General features: G+C 39.0%; 2 protein-coding genes across 3 annotated transcripts in view; both read left to right on the top strand.

Moving 5' to 3' along the window:
- Window positions 1-7,429, top strand: part of LOC117303944 (netrin receptor UNC5C-like) — a 140,844-nt gene extending 133,415 nt beyond the window's left edge. The window contains exons 9-15 of the mRNA XM_033788412.1: window positions 338-985; window positions 1,568-1,833; window positions 2,792-3,028; window positions 4,307-4,453; window positions 5,066-5,236; window positions 5,795-5,991; window positions 6,205-7,429. Of these exons, the coding sequence (XP_033644303.1) occupies window positions 338-985; window positions 1,568-1,833; window positions 2,792-3,028; window positions 4,307-4,453; window positions 5,066-5,236; window positions 5,795-5,991; window positions 6,205-6,376 (1,838 nt within the window). The 3' untranslated portion in view covers window positions 6,377-7,429. The remainder of the gene's footprint in view (window positions 1-337; window positions 986-1,567; window positions 1,834-2,791; window positions 3,029-4,306; window positions 4,454-5,065; window positions 5,237-5,794; window positions 5,992-6,204) is intronic.
- Window positions 7,430-12,115: 4,686 nt separating this feature from the next.
- LOC117303879 lies at window positions 12,116-19,712 on the top strand. Of its 2 annotated transcripts, none has more exons than XM_033788282.1 (2): window positions 12,116-12,301; window positions 18,054-19,712. In XM_033788282.1, exon 2 carries the CDS (start codon window positions 18,191-18,193, stop codon window positions 19,640-19,642), a length of 1,452 nt encoding a protein of 483 aa, XP_033644173.1. In that variant the 5' UTR covers window positions 12,116-12,301; window positions 18,054-18,190; the 3' UTR covers window positions 19,643-19,712. The 2 variants fall into 2 exon arrangements, with proteins under 2 accessions (XP_033644173.1, XP_033644174.1); XM_033788283.1 differs by lacking the exon at window positions 12,116-12,301 and adding an exon at window positions 13,494-13,933.
- The last annotated feature ends 1,144 nt before the right edge of the window (window positions 19,713-20,856 follow it).

The following is a 20,856-nucleotide window of genomic DNA, read 5'->3' as shown; positions in this document are numbered from 1 at the left end:
GACTTACTTAAAACTTAAGGCTGATCCGAGACAAGACTAGTCTTAACTCTTTGTGAAATCAACCCCTGTTATTGTTAATGCCATCATAGACCAACAGTCTTTCCCTTTGAAAGTGGCTGTATTTATTTGGTGAGTGTGTAGTTTTTTTGTTAAGCTCTGTGGTACCCAGTTTAAGAGCGCATTGCTTCAAAATCAGCATGTCATGATGGTTGCCGATGATGATTCTTTGCCTGCCAATCATGCACATTGAGACATGCCTAGAGCTATAATGCTTATTCTGATTTATTTATAAGTTTTTGATCCAGTGGTTATTAATGGTTTGTCTGTTACTTTACAGATGAGTGTAACTTGGCTATGTTAGCCGTTCAGCCAGACATCACCCAGTCCTCGGCACCGCTCAACATGTGCACCCACGTAGCCCTCCCGAATCACACCATGGAAAAAATCCAAATGACCACGTCACCGATCCTCCAATCCGAAGCGTACTACGAGGATCCCAAGGACATCAAGCCCAACGGAATGACCGTCACGTTCTCGCCCAAAAACGGCGTCATGACGCACCTGAACGATTACTCGTCGGACTCATCGAACTACGCCGTGCCGAACGGCAACCCCATCATCGACCCGTCCATGCATCAGTACATCCCGCTGGTGCCCCCGACGACGCAAGAGTGCTGCCATCCCATTCTCCATAACCGGCCGCCGATGGACTTACCTTGTCGGAATCTGACTCATAATCCGAACCAGCAGAGGTGCTCGGAGCCGGACGGCGAGGACAACACCACATTTCATGAGCGGAGACTCAGAGACTCAGCAGTCCATTCTTCCGAGGAGGAGAGCCTGTCCCCGAGCTCCCCGTATGGGTCGGACCACGGAAGGGCTCCCTCTATTGTCAGTGCAGGAATCCCGTCGCATATAGACTCGCATTGTATGTCGTGGGGGATGGTGAGCCACCGAGGAGGAAGACTAGTTATACCAGATGCTGGTAAGGAGAGAACTGCTAGCATAACCTCGTTCTACCTTACGCTTTTCTGTATTTTCTCTCTTCTTTTTTTCCCGTTTTTTTTTACATTTTAATTTGGTGTTTCCTTGAACTTTAAAAGCATTTTAGTAAAGCACTTAAGTCTTTTTGGAAATGCGCTTAATGAATCTTTTTACAGTAATGAAATTTGTATTATATCTTTTTTTTTTGAGGGGGGCATTAGATTAATTTTTGCCGCTGTGAATTAGGGCAATGTAATTAGAAGTTATGCTGGCTGTCTTATACAGTGCGTTCAGAGATCTTTATTGCCTCAGTCCGACAGAACCTTGTTTTCCTTAAAAGACACAAGAAAAGTTGCTTTGCTTGGGGCAATATAACTGACAAGGCTGACGTTTCTGAATATGGCCCTCTGTAGAAATTTCTTTTTTCCGGGGCCATTTCAAAAGCATTCCCAATGTGCTTAATCCAGAGTTATCCTACATTGGCTGGTATTTTGTATTAATGCCCTATAGGGCAATAACACAGGGCAATAACACAGGGCAATAACACAGGGCTCATCATTTGTTTCTTTATTGCCTTGAATAGGTATCAGTATGTTTATCCCAGAGGGCGCCCTTCCAAAGGGTCACTCAGAGGACCTGTATATTGCCGTCAGCCGTGATGTGACCGACCGTCCAAGAGTGAGTGGAAAACAGACCATTCTCAGCCCGGTCATTATCTGCGGTCCACCGGGCCTGACCTTTGCCAAGCCGGTCATTATAACGACACCACACTGCGCTAATGGCATGAGGGGAGAGTGGAGGTGTTCTGTATATAGCAATATGTGCCGCTCTGGAGAAAAAGCGTGGGAGGTGAGGAGTGGAAATCAAAGTTGTTTGCTGGATTTGTGAACCATTTGTCATTATATTTTTTATCTTTGGCTGATATTGGCTCAAATAATGGTCTACTCGTGTGTTAATTAGATACAGTTCAGCAGGCACGAGTTAAGATTTTCATCTTAATTCAGACTTTCTTTGTAATTAAGAGGCTGTATTTTCCTCAAAATCTTAAAAAGTTGTGCTCTTTAGTCTACAATCTAGCACTACGGATACTGTTTTCCAAAGCTCATTGGATGCTATAATGCCATAGGTGTTACCAAAAAGTGGAAATGTAATCTTCTAACGTACCTCCTAAGATATGGATCGCAGGTTCAGACTTTATTGTCAGCATTGACTCTTTTCACTGAATTAAGTCCCCCCCAAAAAAATGGAATGTTTTAACCGGTAAGTTGTTAGAATTTCTGCAAATAAGGCCCGTCTACAACTTTTTTAGAAAAGCCCAATACGGTTCTTGTAAAAACATGCATGTTACTCGGTGCGAGTCGAACCATCGACCTTTGCAATTCTTTATAACAGTGTCTTACCTTAAAGGATGGACACTATTGGTAGTTACTCAAAATAATTATTAGCATCAAACTTTTCTTGATAACGAGTGGGGAGAGGTTGATGGTATAAAACATTGTGAGAAACGGCTTCCTTTGAAGTAATGTAGTTTTCGAGAAAGAAGTATCTTTCCACGAATTTGATTTCAAGACCTCAAGTTTAGAATTTGAGGTCTCGAAATCAACCATCTGAAAGCACACAACTTGTGTGACAAGGGTATTTTTTCTGTCATTATTATCTCGCAATTTCGATGACCAATCGAGCTCAAATTTTCACTGGTTTGTTATTTTATGCATATGTTGAGATACACCAAGTAAGAAGATTGGTCTTTGACAATTACCAATAGTGTCCAGTGTCTTTAATGATTGTGTGTCTTTTTTGTACTCAGAAAATTGCCATAGTGGGAGAGGAGACTATAAACACACCAATCTTCTGCCAAGTGGACAAGAGACAGTGTTCCATCGTGACGGACCAGCTCAGCTGGTTTGCCTTCGTGGGTGAATCGCTGCCGAGCCAGGCAGCCAGTAAAGTACTTAAGATCGCTGCCTTTGGGCCCATACTCCGAGCTATGATGGATTACTGCGTGAAGGTGTACGTCATGGAAGATACGCCGGACACATTGGAGGTAGGGATGAGAAAAATATCTGAATTCAGATATTTTCTGGACTTTTCTTGTCATTTTGTAGAGTGTCATGGCCGTGTGGTTAAGAGCATCGAATTCAAGTTCTGGTGCGTTTTCACCGGAGTGTGGGTTCGAATCCCAGTCGTGACACTTGTGTCTTTGAGCAAGATACTTTACTATAATTGCTTCTCTTCACCCAGGGGAATAAATGGGTACCTGCGAGGGTAGAGGTTGATATTGTGAATGAAAAAGCCTTTGGAGCGATATAAACTGTTGCCCAGGTTGTATACTCCCAAGGGAGCTGAGAAACATTAAAAAGGGATGTTATTGGCCCTATGACCAGGGCACTAATGTAAAGCGCTTAGAGAATTAAGTGTTAGTTATTAGGCGCTATATAAATCGAAAATTATTATTATTATTATTATTTTCTTCATACATACAAAAATTCTGCTCTTTGGAAGTTCAGGAGGTGTTATCACAAGCCCAACAAAAGCAACTGCGACACATTTTTCAGAATGGTTGTTTTTTATCAAATGTGTATTAACATCTCTAAAATAAATCTAGAAATATTTGATATTTTTTGTTTGTATGATCTTCCAATCAAGGGAACTCGGCAAACTCCCACAAGGGATATAAACACCAAGCTGGCAACAGCCGATCTCTCTCTCACAAACATTGGTTTAACACCTATGATTATGAATTACACAAATCAAGAAATTGTGATTCATTAACTAGACGACCATATCTATTCTAGTCATTGTGAAATCAGCGGTTAAGCTGGGGGATTCGAACCCACAACCTTGTGATTGCAAGTCCTGCAGTCTAACCACTTGACCACGGTGACGAATGTATGATGACAATGTATTCACTTATGACGATGTATTCACTTATATATAATTGTCAGGGTTCACAACCTATGTATGGTGTTTTTGCTGGTGTACCCCATTCCTTTTTCTGAAAAATTGTTCTCTTGTGCTGATCACATTTTGGTAATAACATTATCTTCACTAAACTCAGATGACAGTTGCCTTTTTCAAATTTAGAGCGTACTGATCGAAACGCTGATTTCATTGTCAACCACCAGTTCTTTTCAGAGCTAACGGTATTCAAAAGAGATTCTCAAATGGCGTTACTGCAAACCTCTCTTCAAATGCTACTTTTGTCATATTGTTGATTACTTAAGTTGAAATCAACTCAACTTAATTAATTTGTGACAAATTTTCAAGAGATATTATCAATTATTATTTATTATTATCATTGGATGATGTTCGTAATCAACAGAATGTGATCCAGATTGAGCAGAGATTAGGTGGCCGACTCCTCCACAGACCCAAGCAGCTTTACTTCACCGACACAGGTCATAATCTCATACTTTCCATCGAAGACGTCATGCCCGGCTGGCAGAGCAAAGTCGCCTCAAACTTCCAGGTAAAATAGTCTTCTGTCAAACCAGTTATCAGTAACAACCACCACCCCTGATACACAATATGTTGTCTGCAAATACTTTACAGACATCTTCCATAGGTTAAAGACACTGGACACTATTGGGAATTGTCAAAGACAAGTCTTCTCACTTGGTGTATCTCAACATATGCATAAAATAACAAACCTGTGAAAGTTGAGCTCAATTGGTCGTCGAAGTTGCGAGATAATAATGAGAAGAAAAAAACACCCTTGTCACACGAAGTTGTGTGCTTTCATATACTTGATTTCGAGACCTCAAATTCTAAACTTGAGGTCTCGAAATCAAATTCGTTGAAAATTACTTCTTTCTCGAAAACTATGTCACTTCAGAGGGAGCCGTTTCTCACAATGTTTTATACTATCAACCTCTCCCCATTACTGTTTACCAGGTAAGGTTTTATGCTAACAATTATTTTGATTAAGGTTGTTTTTTGTTTTGTTTTGGCTTGAAGCCTTCCTCAGATTAATTTTTGGTTAAAAATTAACCTCTTTCTCTAAAACTACATTACTAAAAGGGGTTTTTCTTAGTAATTTTTGATATTTTATCAAAAAATTTTCTTCTTTTTTTCTTTGCAGGAAATCCCCTTTTATCACATTTGGAGTGGTGCCTCCAATACCCTGCACTGTGCCTTCACACTAGCCAGAGTTGACCCCGCCATCAATATAGTCAGATGTCGTATCGAGGTCATGCAGGGGTCATCACCCAACAGCCGGCAGGTCATCGACATATCAAGATGTGTGGATGATGTGAGTATTGGTGACCCCTTGCACGCATGTCACACGCGGCGACTGTGCCGCGCTCACCATTTTGGTGGGCAGTAGGTTTATGTGTTAATGCAGTTCGCCTAAAATGCGCACTTCACTGAATAACGCACAGTGACATTGCCCACCACAATGCGCATCTAAAATTATTCTAAAGATGACGTCAGGTGAAGTGGGTCATAAAGCAAGAATTTGGACAGTTTGGACATTTAAATGCAGTAGAAATTTAACTGAAAATTTTAGAACGACTGGAACAAACATGAGTGAGAAGAACAAAAATCATGTGTGCATGAAAACGAAACTGAATGCAATAGCAGCTGAAAAGAAAAACAATTAACATCATAAGGGTGTTCAAATAACTGCAAATTTCTGCCAACTAAGTTAACTTGGTGTTATTTTTAACACTCTATGATGGATGTTAATATTAATGTTCTCTTGGGTATAATAGATGTGACCCCACCCTAGTTTTTGCAGTGTATAGCCATAACTGACCAAAAAACATGATCACTGACCTGATCCTTTTGACTATCCACCCCTGTTCAGATGTCATGTGATCACGGTCATTCGGAGCCCGACGTAGCCAACTGTAGTTCAGGGTATGGGTCAATGACCTTAGAAGCCCCCAACAAAGCCTTCCGATTGTCTAGGCCGTTCCGAGCCCAGCTTTGCACGTTACTAGACCCACCGAGAAGTAGAGGCAATGATTGGAGGATGCTGGCATCGAAGCTAGGAGTAGATGGGTAAGTCAATGGCTTGTGGCCTTATTCACTCCAGCACTCAAGGCTCCTTGGTTATTATTTAACAAGGATAGCTTCGTTAGGATTAACTTTTTTGTTATATATGATTTCAGTTTTGTACAAAACCACGCAGCAGTATGGAATTGATTTTAGAACTCGCATTGATCCAAGTATTTCCTCCAACTTCAATGTTTTTACCGCCTCTCTTATCCACAGCTACATCAACTACTTTGCAATTAAGCCCAGTCCAACCGACCAGATCTTAGATCTCTGGGAGGCGAGGCATCGAGAAGAAGGAGCCGTCTTAGACCTGGCGAGAGTTCTCCAGGAGATGGGTCGTCAAGACGCTCTAGCTGTTGTGGAGAAACAACTTGGAGCATGGATGTAAAAACATATTCCAAAAGTGTCAGACTAGTGTCGCAAGGATCTGTACAGGGCCCGGTTTCATTAAGCTGTTTAGCAGAATACTTGGCAAATTTATTGGAGTACCAGTCACAGCATTGTCAAACTGTTATACGGGCGTAATTAATTTTGCCCAGATCCTGACGATTATTGAGAGGAAATATGTAATGGTCTAAAAGTTTGATGCTTACATTTTGGGGTGAAATTCGTTGGGTCTAAATCAATCAATCAATCAATTAGTCAATCGATCAATAAGCAATTGTGGATCATTGGCACAATCCACCTGTATACCTTATTGTCTTTTTAGCCTTATTGTCTATTTCAGTTCCTTAATTTACCCTTACCAATATTATTAACAATGCAGTTTTTAAAAAGACATTCATTAATAATGCCTTTACTTCCAATGCAGATAATATTGTCTTTGAAAACTCCCCTTTTTCAGAACTAATTTAAACCCAAGATTTGTTTAGCTCAGATTTTGCCAAGAAATGCAGGATTTACGGACGAATTGCCAAGAGCTTATTTAGACACATAAATGACCTGAAATGCAAAAATTAATAACAACTATTAATGTGCCTACACAATTCAGTAGGATCCCTTCCTATTTTGCATAAAATTGTTCTTTTCCCTCTTGATTTGATAAATCATTTTTAATATAACCTTTCAACTGTTATAAAACATAAGAATAGACATCAATATTGGGAAAGCAACAGTACAAACCAGAAGGGTTTACTTAGTTGGTGGAGTCGAGTGATTGTAGAGTGGCATAAAATTCAAACAAACATCTTGGAAGAAAAACAGACTGATAAAATCAGTTTTAGACCAACAGAAGTGTCATGAGTAAAAGATAAACCCAGGAGAACTTATGTCAAATGTCCATAGCCTATAAATACTTTATGTGTATTGATTTGATATTCCCTGTTTACAGAGTTCCAGTGCCTGTGCGAGCTTAGGTAATGCCAACAAAGTTAAAGGCAGTGGACGCTATTGGTAATTACTCAAAATAACTTTTAGCATAAAAAACTTACTTGGTAACCAGTACTGGGGAGAGGTTGGTAATATAAAACATTGTAAGAAACGTCTCCCTCTGAAGTAACGTAGTTTTCGAGAAAGAAGTAATTTTCCATGAATTTGATTTTGAGACCTCAGATTTAGAACTTGAGGTCTCAAAATCAAGCATCTGAAAGCACACTACTTCTTGTGACAAGGTTGTTTTTTCTTTCATTATTATATCGCAACTTCGATGACCGATTGAGCTGAAATTTTCACAGGTTTGTTATTTTTTGCATTTGTTGAGATACAGCAAGTGAAAAGAGCGGTCGTTGACAATATTACCAATAGTGTCCACTGTCTTTAACTTCAATCTGAAACTTAACAGTTTTCTTACCAAGTTATTACCAAGTAAACTGGTTGGATAAGGTAATAGCAAATAAAACGACCAGTTTAATAGTTATGGTTATTGAAAACCGCTAAAAATAGGAAATGAGTTACTGCTAGTCTAAATTTGACTGATGGAGTGTGTATTATAAACTATTGAGGGGATTTTTATTTTTATTTTTCCTTTTTAGAATTTTGTGACAGAAAGTGATTCTTCTTGGGACAGCATGGCTTATTCCTATGCAAGCTCACTCTGTACTCATTTTGTATATAATGTAAGACGACAAAACGCCCAAGACGAAATTCCTAGACAAACAAAAAGTGACTTAAACTTTCAACAAAAAATACCATTTAATTAAGAATTTCAAAATTCAAGTTGTTAATTTGATAAAAAAAAATAATAAATCAGTCAAATTGTCAGTTGAATTTATGAAGATGATTGAACTTTAGTCAGAATTTTATATCACGTTTTTTTTTAGTTTTTAACTTGTAGGAATGGTCATGGAGAACCCCCATGATGCATTTCACATGGGCTTCCTATGAATTATAAATTGTTAATTGATGTAGAATATTAACATAATTGTCATAACTCTTTGCTTTCCCTTGGCGTAGAATTGTTACCTCTGATCCTCTTCAATTGTGGTCGAAAATATTTCAACATAATGTTCACAATGTTCGATGTGGTCGATCCTTCCCTAAAGATCAATGTTCCCAACCTGTTATTCTAGTTGAAACCAGTTAAAAAGTTAACTGGTTTCATCTGCTTTAAACTGGAATTAACTTGTGTCCAACCGGGACCTTTTGGATTCAACTGGTAGCTCAACTGGTTACCAAAGAAACCAGTTGAAACCAGTTTGAGGGAAGTAGCGTTGCCATTTGGTAACATTGTGGTGTGGCGTCAACATGAACCAGTTCGATCCAGCTACCAATTCCCAGTTCAATGGGGCTGCTTTTAATTAGAGGTCAAAGGTAATAATATTGTTAAGGGGAAATGTAAACCCGAGTGCACCTTTAAGAATATTAATTCTTTCTTCGCGTATTGCCCGAGCCATCCGAACAGCAAGTTTATATTGTACATAATTTGGTTAATATTTTTAATAAGAGTTAGATCTAGATGGAAAATATTAGCTCCTTATACCCAGTGGTAACGATCAAATTTTGTGATTTTTCTGTAAAGTAAAACTTCAATGACTATTTTTATATTTGATATTCGTCATTGTCCAACCATGGAGGATCCAACCCAATGTATATACGGAAAACTAATTATATCCGCTCTGTGCTTGGCCAATAGAGGGAGCCCTAGTGGTAGCGGGGCGGTTTTGGTAGTTAGCATGTTTTGGTTGCATTTAAAAGAAAGTTTACTTCTTAAATCTGCAAGGGGTTATAAACAGCCTTGAAAGCTTTCTTACGTCTATTAGCATATTGCTAATTAGCATATTGTTTGTCTAATGATGCCATTAAATGGCGCGCTGTTTGATACCCTATGCATTATTCATGAGTTATATCCGTTGCTAGATTCAAACCGCTATCACTATAGTCTGGCCCCTCTTGTCCGCCTTGTAAATCGGTATGCTTCAACGCTATCGTCCACAGGAAAACTAACTTGCTGCAACTTGGGATGGTCAATACCGGTTGGGCTAGCACAGAGCGGGTTTCAACAAATGCTGCGTTTAGGAGCATTTGTGTATTGTGTTATAATGCATGAAAGAAAGTGTAATTTTGGTGATGAGATGTTAGTGTGTATAGGGGGAGAATAAAATGTGATTTCTTCCATGACGATTTTTAAAAAATCGAAGCTGGCGTTCGAAATTATTTTTCAATTCTTTTAAGGCAACTTCACGCACGCGTTTCCGTCAATGGGGACTTGTTTTTGTTTATCTCATGTTTCAATGAATGATCTTCCCGCTAAGGGAACTCGGCAAGTTTAAAGCATTTTCATTCGTGAAATAGATTGTATATAATGTAAAATTGTATACAATGTACAAATTAATATCAACAGATTATTTTGGGATTGCAAAACGATCATATACTGATTTGTAAAGTAATTTTAGTAAAGCGCCAACAGTTAAAGTTCTGATTCAAAGTGCGCCCTCTCTGTTTCCTCTCGGGGAAGTTTTGGCCACGCCCGAATGATAAACCCGAACAAAATAAATTAAATTTTGTTAAGAAACCCCCTGTTTTGCCGATTGTATTTATTGATTATTTTATTTATCCATTTGTTTTATTTGTTTACTTTATTCGTACTTTTTGTCGGTAATGTGGAATGGCTATGGGATATTAAAATTGTACTTGAGTGTTATTAAGAGATACTATTTTAAGATCTTGTTTTCTTGTTTAACCTTGACAATTACCGTCTGTAATTTCATTTAATTTGCTTATTTTGTCGGTTTAAATTTAATTTGAAGGGCTTGTACTTTAAGTTTGTTTCATATCACGGCCACATACTGTTTTGCCTCTTAAGATAATCAATTTTGCTTGTTATTCTTGTCAATTGTTCATGGTTTATTGTTTGTATGCAACATGGAGTAACTTTGACTTTTTGAAATAAATTTATTTTGCATACGTTTTAGCTTCAACAAAATCAACATACAGATTGAACTTTGAAACAGATTACGTTGTAACAGGAACTCACTCTGATGCTGTTGGGGCGCTATACCATCACAGCATTCGAATGCATTTAAGGCCCTTTTCGAAACCACGGCTTTGGATTCGGCTTCAGGCCGTCTGAAGCCCCAGAGCACGTATACGCAAAACACGCTCAAAATGTTAAAACAGTCGCAGGGCCAATCTAGCCTGAGCCGAAACCGTGGTTTCGAAAGGGCCCAAGTTTAAACAAAAATTAGCTGTATTCAGTGTAATCCATTCTATTATGTATAAAATAATTATCAAAACGCAGCCGACATGGGTTTTAAAAACCCGTAGGAGCATTCATTTCTTTCCTTACAAGTTTGCTATCCTAAAGCTGCATAGCATATAATTTTCATATTTGAAATTTTATCAAAAGTAGCCTAAACAAATGTACCATATTGAAAGGTTTTGTTTTTTGCATAATTATTATGGGTGTTGGTAATTATTACTCGCAATAATCTTCGATGTACTCGCTTTGTTTGAATATTCATACATCGGTCATAATCATTCATGAATATTCATACCTTGAGCCGAATCATTCATGAATTTTTATACGTTGGTCGTAATCTTTCATGAATATTCATACGTGAATACAATCCGGGAACGACGTTTGTTTTGAATATTCATAGTAATGTATGAATGATACAATTAAGTCGTATAGTAAGCTAAGGATATGTTCTTGTTGGAAATCCACCAATATATGAATATTCATATTATGTATGAATATCCATATTTAATTGTTAATATTCTGTATGAATATTCATATAAACACGAGATCACTTGATGGAGCTGTACATTACGTGAGTGAGAAGTTTGAAGAAATAAAATACCGAATAAAGTTAAATAAAATGGTTAATCATTTGTCTTTTACTTCATCATACTTGTTGTTTGTTGTTGTTGTTTGTTGTTTATTGTTTGTTGTTGATCTTGTTAATATAAACATTGTTTAAAAGGGCGTAGCGATCAGCCTTGATATTTTTTATTCAGTCACAATCAAGTTCAATCAGAACAAACAAACACCCCAACAAACAAACAACAAACTACTTTGCCTGGGTAAAACAAATTCGCCTGCTGGGATATTCACTATTTTTTGTCCCATGTCCAAGATACAAGTATGTAAGCTGGTAAGCTGATAGCGAAGCACATTTCAGCCGTGTTGTAAACCCTTTGTGGGCTGGAAAAATGTGAAAATATTAAAGTGTACGCACAATCCGAACTGACGTCTGCAGCTTCGGCTACGGTTGTTTCTATGGGTGTTGCTATATATAAGGATGTCCTTTACCTCCACACGATGACGCGGTAATCTAGCTAGCCGTAGCTGTAGCCGCCAATTCGTATATGGCCTAAAGTTTGGTGAATTGAAGAGATATTTGGCAACCACCCCCCCCCCCCCCTCATTGTTTACTTGGAATCTCAGGAATTCGTCAGAGGGTTTAAGGCGAGGTAACATACCTCTCAATCAAGAAGAAAAGGGTGTGTGATAGACTGGTACCCTGTCTCTATCTGCAAGGATAAAGACGGGTATACTTGCTTGTCAGAACAAGTGATTACATTGGATACATTGATTTCAATGGAAATGCGTTTTGATTGGTCGGTGGTGACGTTTTGACAACTGCACTTGCGGTCATCTGCATCATGGTATATGTATGTAGGTGAAAGGTGATTATGGACTGGGCATGGGATCGACCTAGGCTCTTTGGCGTAATTCACAAGCCTCGAAGTGTGACGTCGGGTGTTCAGGCTCAAATTGTATGAGGTATTGGAAAATGTTTTAGGGAACCTCTGTTGCCACATTTTGTCATGGAATAATGGACTAGATGTCTGATGGAAGCCTCCTTTTTCAGCCCTTGCATTCTCTCTGTGGATTACATCCCCAACACTAAGCAGTGCCAGAGAACCCTAAAAGGTAAGGCAATAGGCTAGTTTTTCTGTCAACGTAATGCTGAATTGTATAGGCAGCACTGCACTATAGTGGGTGCGTTCGTTTAGCCTTCCTGGGTCGACCCCGGTGTGTGGCGGTGCTGTTTTTTATTTATTTTTTCCAGGACGAACGTGGGTAATTATCTGCACACGTTCGTCCTGGGAAAAAAATGCCACACACCGGGGTCGACCCGGGGAAGCTAAACGAACGAACCCAAAGAAAGATACAGCAAAGACAAGTGAAAGTTCCACTGAATACAGTGTCTACCTTCCTGAAAACACCCAAAGAAACTATGTAGGGCCTACTGTATATATTTAGTTTTCATACAAACCTCGTCACAATTTACGTTTAACAGGTGACATTGGTAGTGTCATAAATTATTTATGTGTCAATCAGAGAAAATTACCGTTTGATGCGTCTAAGGATGATGGCTCAACAGAGGGCGCTATCAGAAGTAGTGAGTTCACAGTCCGCCGTGTTGGTGGTGGGGGGGGGGGGGGGGCAGTTTCTCCGGGGAGCAGAATCTTTTGCCATACCCGGTCACCATAGCTTTATTCTTTGAGATGCTTTGAGATGCTTTGAGACAGACCCAGACACAGAGTGGGAAAAGAATTACGTAAAAGTTGAGGGTGTCACTTCTATTTACTTCTGACGTAAAACATGAGCCCTGTGATGTTTGAAGCTTTGCATGGTGTGAATTATAGTTTCATTCTTATGAGCTCTTAAATTATTCACAGGGCCTCATTGATAAACACAATACCTTACATGCAACTCAACTTCTATAGACAGTTACATGCAAATTGGTTTCCCTTCTAGCAATGGTAATCAATTTATGAATAATTAATGAGCAGATCGGTTGGAATTCACCTTATTCAAGAACGATCCCGATCTCAATACATTGATATTGATTACCTTTATCAAGTCGCCCTCGGCCCTAAGCGATGATGGGCCGAGATGGACAAAAGACACTCATCGCAACATCAATTCCTCATAAACAATTCACAATCGAACGCTCTTTCTGGTACATTCACAGTCACACTGCCTGCCTGCCCCCATGTACGACAGCGCTAACCCTTTAGCCCTTGCACACAGCAGTTCGTCCCTAAGGAGCTAATGTTTTCCCGGAATAAATAAGGAAACGTTAGGTTGTCAGAACGCTCGTGTCTTCTTCAAACGCCTAGGTGACTTGTCTACTTCAGTTTGCCAAGTTCGACCCTCTCTCTCTGCCTGTGTTTGGTTGTTTCAATCATGGAGAAATAAATTAGATTCCTCCATGTTTTAATCAACATCATAACGTGTGCTGTTTGCATGCCGTCGAGTGCGATGTAATAACTGTCGCACTCTCTACTCTACTCTTATTGCCGTTGCTCGGATTCAGGTAAATCGCAGTTGGCAACCCGGAGTTGGGATTTGCTTTATCAATAGCGAGAACAAATCGAACTCAAATCTGATGTGAGTTTGTGATAACGCCACCTGTAACAATAGATTATAACAGCTTTGGTGGATAGAGAAATAATAAGTCGGTTTAACTGGTGATGAGACAACGCAGTTCTGAAGCTACCTTGCACATTCTGAGGATGTAGTTCTACTGCTACTGACACCATCGTCAAAACAAAGGTAAGAAACTATCAACTTGTCCCCAATCGTGAACTTCGAATTGCACTGGGGTAGAATTTGAAGGGTAATTATTAAATGTAGTGGACAATATTAGTAATTACACATTACATATTGTGAGCGAACAATAGAAATATGGTGGTAGTATAAAACAGTGTGAGAAACTGCTCCCTCTGATTAAGTAACGTAGTTTTTTCGAACAGAAGTAATTTTTTACTCAAATATTAAAACACTTCAGGACTGAAGCCTATTTTAGGCATTTGAAAGCGCACACATTAATTTGTGCAAAAAGGGTATTTTTCTGTCATTGTTCTCTTGCATCGATGAATTGAGTCAACATTTTCACAGATTGGTTTGTTTATGCGTATATTAGCCTATACACCACTAGTCTCTAACAGTTACCAATAATGTGTCCAGTGCCTTTAATGGAACACGTTGCCTTGGATCGGTCGAGTTGGTCTTTGAAAAGCGTTTTGTGACCGTTTATTATAAAATGCATTTATTATGGTTAGAAAGATGATGTAAAGGTAGAATACAATGATCTACACAAATATGCCTCGAATATGACTCCCATAAATAGTTCGCGACGTAAAAAGAAAACCGTGCAATTTTGAGAGATAGTTGTGTAGATCATTGTATTCTACTTTTAAAACATCTTTCTAACCATATACATTTCATAACAAACGGTTTCAAACGCTTTTTATAGACCAACTCGTCCGATCCAGGGCAACGTGTTCCTTTAATGACATCGCTTTTAAAGGATTTGGGTACTTTTTGTAACACAAAACACAATGTCCACAGATTTACATTAAACTGACAGCACCGTTTGAAGACAATGATAGTAGAAAGCGTACCTTAAAATATTAGTTGCTGAGGTGCTGTAGTTTAGAAATGAGTAAAATAACCGAGTCATGAAAATACATTTTTACATGCTAAAATAATTTTCGTCTCATGTTCACTGACACGAAAATTATTTTCATGACATTGTTTTACTCATTTCTCAAAAACTACAGCACCTCAGCAACTAATATTTTCAGGGAAGCTTTCTATCATCATTATCTGCATACGATGTAAGTTTAGTGTAAATCTGTAGACATTGTGTTATTTGTCCTACACAAAGCACATAACCCTTTAAGGGAATACCCCATGCAGTCCAAAACTTCGAGGAAGTCAAAAATTCCATTATTTGGGTGTTCTATTACACACCTCGTCTGGCTAATATAAATAGCCATAAGTCATAGTATAGTTATTTCTGTAGTCTTTATTGGTTTGTTCCATTGACCTCTCAAGCATCATAATGTCATATGAAATAATAAATTGGTGTCCTAAATCAATGCTGCTTGTTTTTCTGTCGGTCTTCATCTTCTGAAAAAGTATGAAGTAGGCCCTACACTTTGTGCTGGAAATATGGATTGGACTTTGTTGCATTTCAGTTTGGCCAGATCGTATGTTAAATATTGACAAAACAACAATATGTGACCCCCCCCCCCGAAAAAAAGAAAAAGAAGAAAAAAAATGAAACATTAAATCTGCGTTAAAGATACAGGATAATTGGTAGAGCTGGCAAAATAGTCAATTACTTCACATGTTTTGTGTGATCCACTAAGACAACTACCATTCTATTTAAAGGAACACGTTGCCTTGGATCGGTCGAGTTGATCTTTGAAAACGTGTGTAACCGTTTGTTATGAAATGCACATGGATAAAAAGATGTTGTAAAAGTAGAATACAATGATCCACACAAACATGCCTCGAAATCGCACGGTTTTCCGTTTACCTCGTCGACTAACACGGTCGGCCATTTATGAGTCAAAATTTTGACCCCCATAAATGGCCGACCGTGATGGGTCGCACAAAAAGGGCAAACCTCGCAATTTCGAGGCAAACTTGTGTGGATCAATGTATTCTACTTTTAAAACATCTTTCTAACCATATGCATTTTAAATGGTTACAAACGCTTTGTATAGACCAACTCGTCCGATCTAAGGCAGAGTGTTCCTGTAATACGCTTTTCCATGCTAAACTGAGACGAAAATTATTACTTTTACTCATTTCTCAAAAACTACAGCACCTCAGTAAGTAAAATTTCAAGGGAAGCTTTCTACTATCATAATTTTTAAACTGTGTAAATTTAATGTAAATCTGTGGACATTGTGTTTTTTGTTAGGAAAAAGTACATACACCCTTTAAGGGAATACCCCTTACAGTCCCAAACTTCGAGGAAGTCAAAAATTCCTTTATTTGGGTGTTCTATTACACACCTCGTCTGGCTAACATAAATAGCCATAAGTCATAGTGTAGTTATTTCTGTAGTCTTTATTGGTTTGTTCCATTGACCTCTCAAGCATCATAATGTCATATGAAATGATAAATTTGTGTTCTAAATCAATGCTGCTTGTTTTTCGGTTGGTCTTCATCTTCTGAAAAATAGTGGAAGACCCCCAATGAAGTAGGCCCTACATTTTGTGCTGGAAACATGGATTGCACTTTGTTGCCTTTGAGTTTTGCCAGATCGAATGTTAAATATTGAAATTCATTTTCATCAAATAATAAACCACAAGGGAAATCACACAAAACAACAATATGTTCCCCCCCCCCCAAAAAAAAAAAAAAAAAAAAAAGATCAAATCTGTGAAAATTCAATCGAATTCTGCGTTAAAGGTATATACAGGATAATTGGTAGAGCTGGCAAAATAGTCAATGACTGTGTTCATGTTTTGTGTGATTACTAAGACAACTACTATTCTGCATTCTGTTTAAATGTCCCTCTTTGCTCAAAAGTATAGTGAAGCACAACTGAAGTTCAACAACCAGTTGTTCTATACACATGCCAGTCTGCATATAAATTACTTTATGACAGAAACCACTGAGCAAACGCCTCTGCCAGACTACTCTGTTACATTCTATAAAATATTAGACCATCTTTCGAAATTGTTTTTGGGAGTTTGATACGACTAAAACATGTTTATTTACAGCTGTATGACAAACGAATAATAATGAATGACAAATTGATATTATAAGTAAATAATATCATAATCTAAGCGGATTTGATATTGCGAAATATTCGTTATAATCCTCGTACGGGTTTCCCCTTTATTGCGGTATATGATAGCACTGTTGACCGTATGTATCTGCATGCGGATCTTGATTGCTTTAAATACTTGGAAAATAAATTAAACATTCACATTTTTTTTACAGGAAACTTGTAGGCATGTAGCATAATATTACAAAGAGTGTGGCCCTCTGGTAGAATAATGAAAACTTCAATAACTTTCACACGGGCTGTCATATTTTGATCAAAATACTCTCTTAAAAAAAACTCTTGCAACCTTATCTTGTTATAAAATCATAATGCCACCATTCAAGTTAACGTCTCACTCAATGGTAACAATTTTATATCATTATTTACTCTTTATTATCTTGGTCAACAACCGGTCGTGTGGAAGTCCCATCGCAACAGTAAAATTCTCAGAAAAGGATCAAGTTTTGACAACGTCTTCAATTCAACCCAAGACCGTCTTGACTAATCGAATGCCTCAGTAGTTCCTCACAAACGTATCCATGAACATCGGCCTTGTTCCACATTTCAATCCTTTAATCCTGTTCAGTGATGAAATAGGATTAACTTAACAACCTTGGAGTTTGGCTAGACAACGTCGATCCGTGACTTTTTAACCCACGGTCATTTTGTTACAGAGCCCATCGCACAAACTCGTAAATTAGCACCAATAACACTTAAAAAACCTCCAGATATGTTGTGTACTTAACTGTTAAAGTACACTTCAGAATACATGCACACGTGCTTTCCATGTGAACTAGCTTTGGGATGAGCATCCCCGACCGCCATTGTATTTTTATGACTCAATTAAGTTGTTTGCTGGTGCCGGTTTTCCATTCATTCAAGTCTTTTGTTAAGTGAGTAATGTACCTTTACTTCATTGTATTGTATAGACAACATCAACCCCAGTGATCAAAGGTAAACACTTTGGGTTGAAGCGAAACTCTGGTGTCGGTGTTTCATATTTCAGACGCCATTTTGTTGGGTTATCATGGAAGTGTATTGTAAAGATGTGAAACTGCTAGTATGTGGAGTTACAATGTGTCTACTTTTGTTTGTTTTCAGACTCTTGATGCAACTGTGGAGTGATGCGATACTTCTGAACACAAAAGCAAAGACCTGAAACACAAGCACCACCCATGCACGTATACGTGTGCTAGCGTGTTCTCTTTGTTTCTCACGTGAATATACCACCAGACATAATGACGGACGGCCAGGGCAGCACGGAGCGTCACTACCGACGATTGTTAGATAAACTGAAATCCCGCTCGAGTCGCATCTTCGTGAAGGCACAGATGCAGAACCGAACGCAGGAGACGAAGCTGAAAACAGTCGTCAAGATTCTGGAGAAAGATCGCGATTTGAGGATACGGAAGGCGCACGAGGGAATTTGGAAAGTGACCGATAAGGCTTGCCCGGTGCCCAGGTTGGAGAAGACAGAGGGCTTGCCGTCTTATCTGTCGTCACGGCCCAGAGCAACCACATTACCTACCCCGGGCGAGCTAGCCTCCCTCCTACCCAAAAAGCGGGTCATCCAACGGCAGTGTTCGGCAGAGCCAATCAGAGAAAACCACCAACCGCCTAAAGAGTATAGCAGAATCTCTAAAAGGAAACTGTCTACAATGACCCCTGACCAGGTTCAGATTAGACACTATCGAAAGGTTCTGAACGACTGGGAACAAAGACTAGAAACAACCGGAGAAGAAACGGCTGAGAAACCGGAAGTAGGAGACCATGTCGGAGGACTGGGTGCGTTAGAGGGTTCTCAGAAGGAGGCATCCCAAAAGAAACCCATCGAGACAGACGGGTTCTCTACGGTTGCTGATAGTTCCGCAGCCGAGGAGTCAGTCAGAATGGTGATGAGGAAATTAGGTATGCGCCCTCAATCGAGCCCCTTGTATTATTCCTCTCAGAGAACCAAACCAAGGAAAAAGCGCCCTCAGACGAGCATCGGGACTCAGTGTGACACAATCATCGAACAGAAATACGAATCCAAAAGTAAAGTACTGAAAACCAACTATCTGGATATGTACAAAATGCAGATGAAAAACCACGTGACACGCATGAAAACAAAGGGTGTGATGCCAGCACCTTCAATACGCGTGGATGAAAGTGCACAACAAAAGCCCGCCAAATCCACAGCAGGGATGTCCCGTGCCACGACGCCCTCTAAATCGCCAAGTAAGTTCGCAGCAGCCCCGTTCATCCCCGAAACGCGCGGTATCAAAACGCCCGCCAAAATGGACACGCGCTCCTCCTCAACGTTGATGCAACAGACCGCTTCGTCCTCCTTGCGCAAGACTCCCCGAATGCGCAGGGCCAGCAAGCAGCTCATGAATATGTCTGCCTTCGATCAACTTCACGACGAGGTAAAACAAATACAATCCTACAGGGGTTTTAGGCGAGAATCTCTGCAAGTGGACGACCCAGACGTGGCCAACATGGACGACGTTGAAGATGGAGAATTGTTTGAGGAGATGAAACGATGTCGGTACATTCGATGGACGAAAGATGACGAAGCAATAATTGAAGAAATGAACGAAAATGAACCATTGCAGAGCCAGCTTGCTTTATTGACTCTCAAATATACACCGGAGAAAACTCCATCGAAGAAAAAAACTGCATGGGAAACCATGCAAAGTGATGTGAATTAGATGAAAGTTTATTTTTAAAAAGGAAGGTATAGACCATGTGAACTCTGTTTACAGCAAGTGTGACCTTGTACATTTATGGAGTATTCTGGCAGGCAAGATACTACACTGGTCCTATGGGAAAATTGACATTTTGTGTCATAATTTCCACATTAACCCAAGAGTTGTCCAAGTAAAAGCTGGACAAGTTTTGAGATGCGCCCCCTTTGATCATATCAAAAGTTGATAGGAATTAGACACTGCAATCTCCATAAAATATTTTTTTATATTATTTGTTCCTTTAGGCTGTGTACAAATCATGCCTGCAGGCAGGAAGTCCAGCCTAGGGCTCTTTTGTTAATTATGTGATGTCACAGATCACATCGTCTATACGTTTGGTAAAATAAATGGCAATAAAAAAACTTTTAGAAGTCTACAACAGCTTCCGATAGCGCATGTACATTGTTTAAAGCATTTTGGAACAGTTTTTAGTTCGAAGTAGTGTGGCTATGTAAAAATATGCTAGTTGTTATGGCCACAAATTTGAATCTGAGAAGCGTTACCGTGGTTACTCTTCCCAGATTGTGCATTCCTATAGGGTTTATTCTTCCTGTGGATTTCCGGCGATGAAAATTGTGACCAAATCGAACAGGTCCAAAAACCAGACTTGAACTTTGCCTTATAAGAATTTTTCTTTTAGGTTTTCCTTGCAAATCTTGAATTTAAATTCATGCATTATTCCCTTCAAAGTCCATTTCTTATTCAGTGCTTTCTTGTATTACATTAAATTGCGTTTTGAAATATTATTTCTGTCTTCTCATTCAAGTTCGTTTCTGAATGTTGATACGGCAGAGCAATCAAATTTCTATAACGAAATTTAGTATTAACCCTGCTAAATATAGAATGATTTTTGTTGAAATATATCAGAAAGTAGTGTCTTAATCAAACTGAAGTTGGTTCTTAATAAAAAAAAAAAACTTAAACCTCTGCCATTAAACGAGAAGGTGTGATTTAATATTCATAAATACGTCAGGCAGTTTCGCTATTCCTATTGGTGGAGAGCGCGTCACGTGGGGTGTTGATAATGACTTGGGCCAATTTCATAGAGCTGCTTAAGCACAAAATTTGCTTAAGCACAAAAATAGCTCGCTTATTTTACTCGCTTATTTTAAACATGTTACTGGCCAAAATTTCATGCCATATACATTGCTTATGACTAGTATTTAGCTGTTGTTTAC

Source organism: Asterias rubens, chromosome 20, assembly GCF_902459465.1.
Source record: "Asterias rubens chromosome 20, eAstRub1.3, whole genome shotgun sequence".
Lineage (NCBI taxonomy): Eukaryota > Metazoa > Echinodermata > Asteroidea > Forcipulatida > Asteriidae > Asterias > Asterias rubens.
The sequence above is the reverse complement of the archived record's forward strand: the minus strand, read 5'-3'. Positions and strand labels throughout refer to the sequence as shown.

What these genes read in the sequence shown, in the direction of transcription:
- LOC117303879 (XM_033788282.1), top strand. Translation starts at nt 18,191, where the DNA reads ATGACGGACGGCCAGGGCAGCACGGAGCGTCACTACCGACGATTGTTA.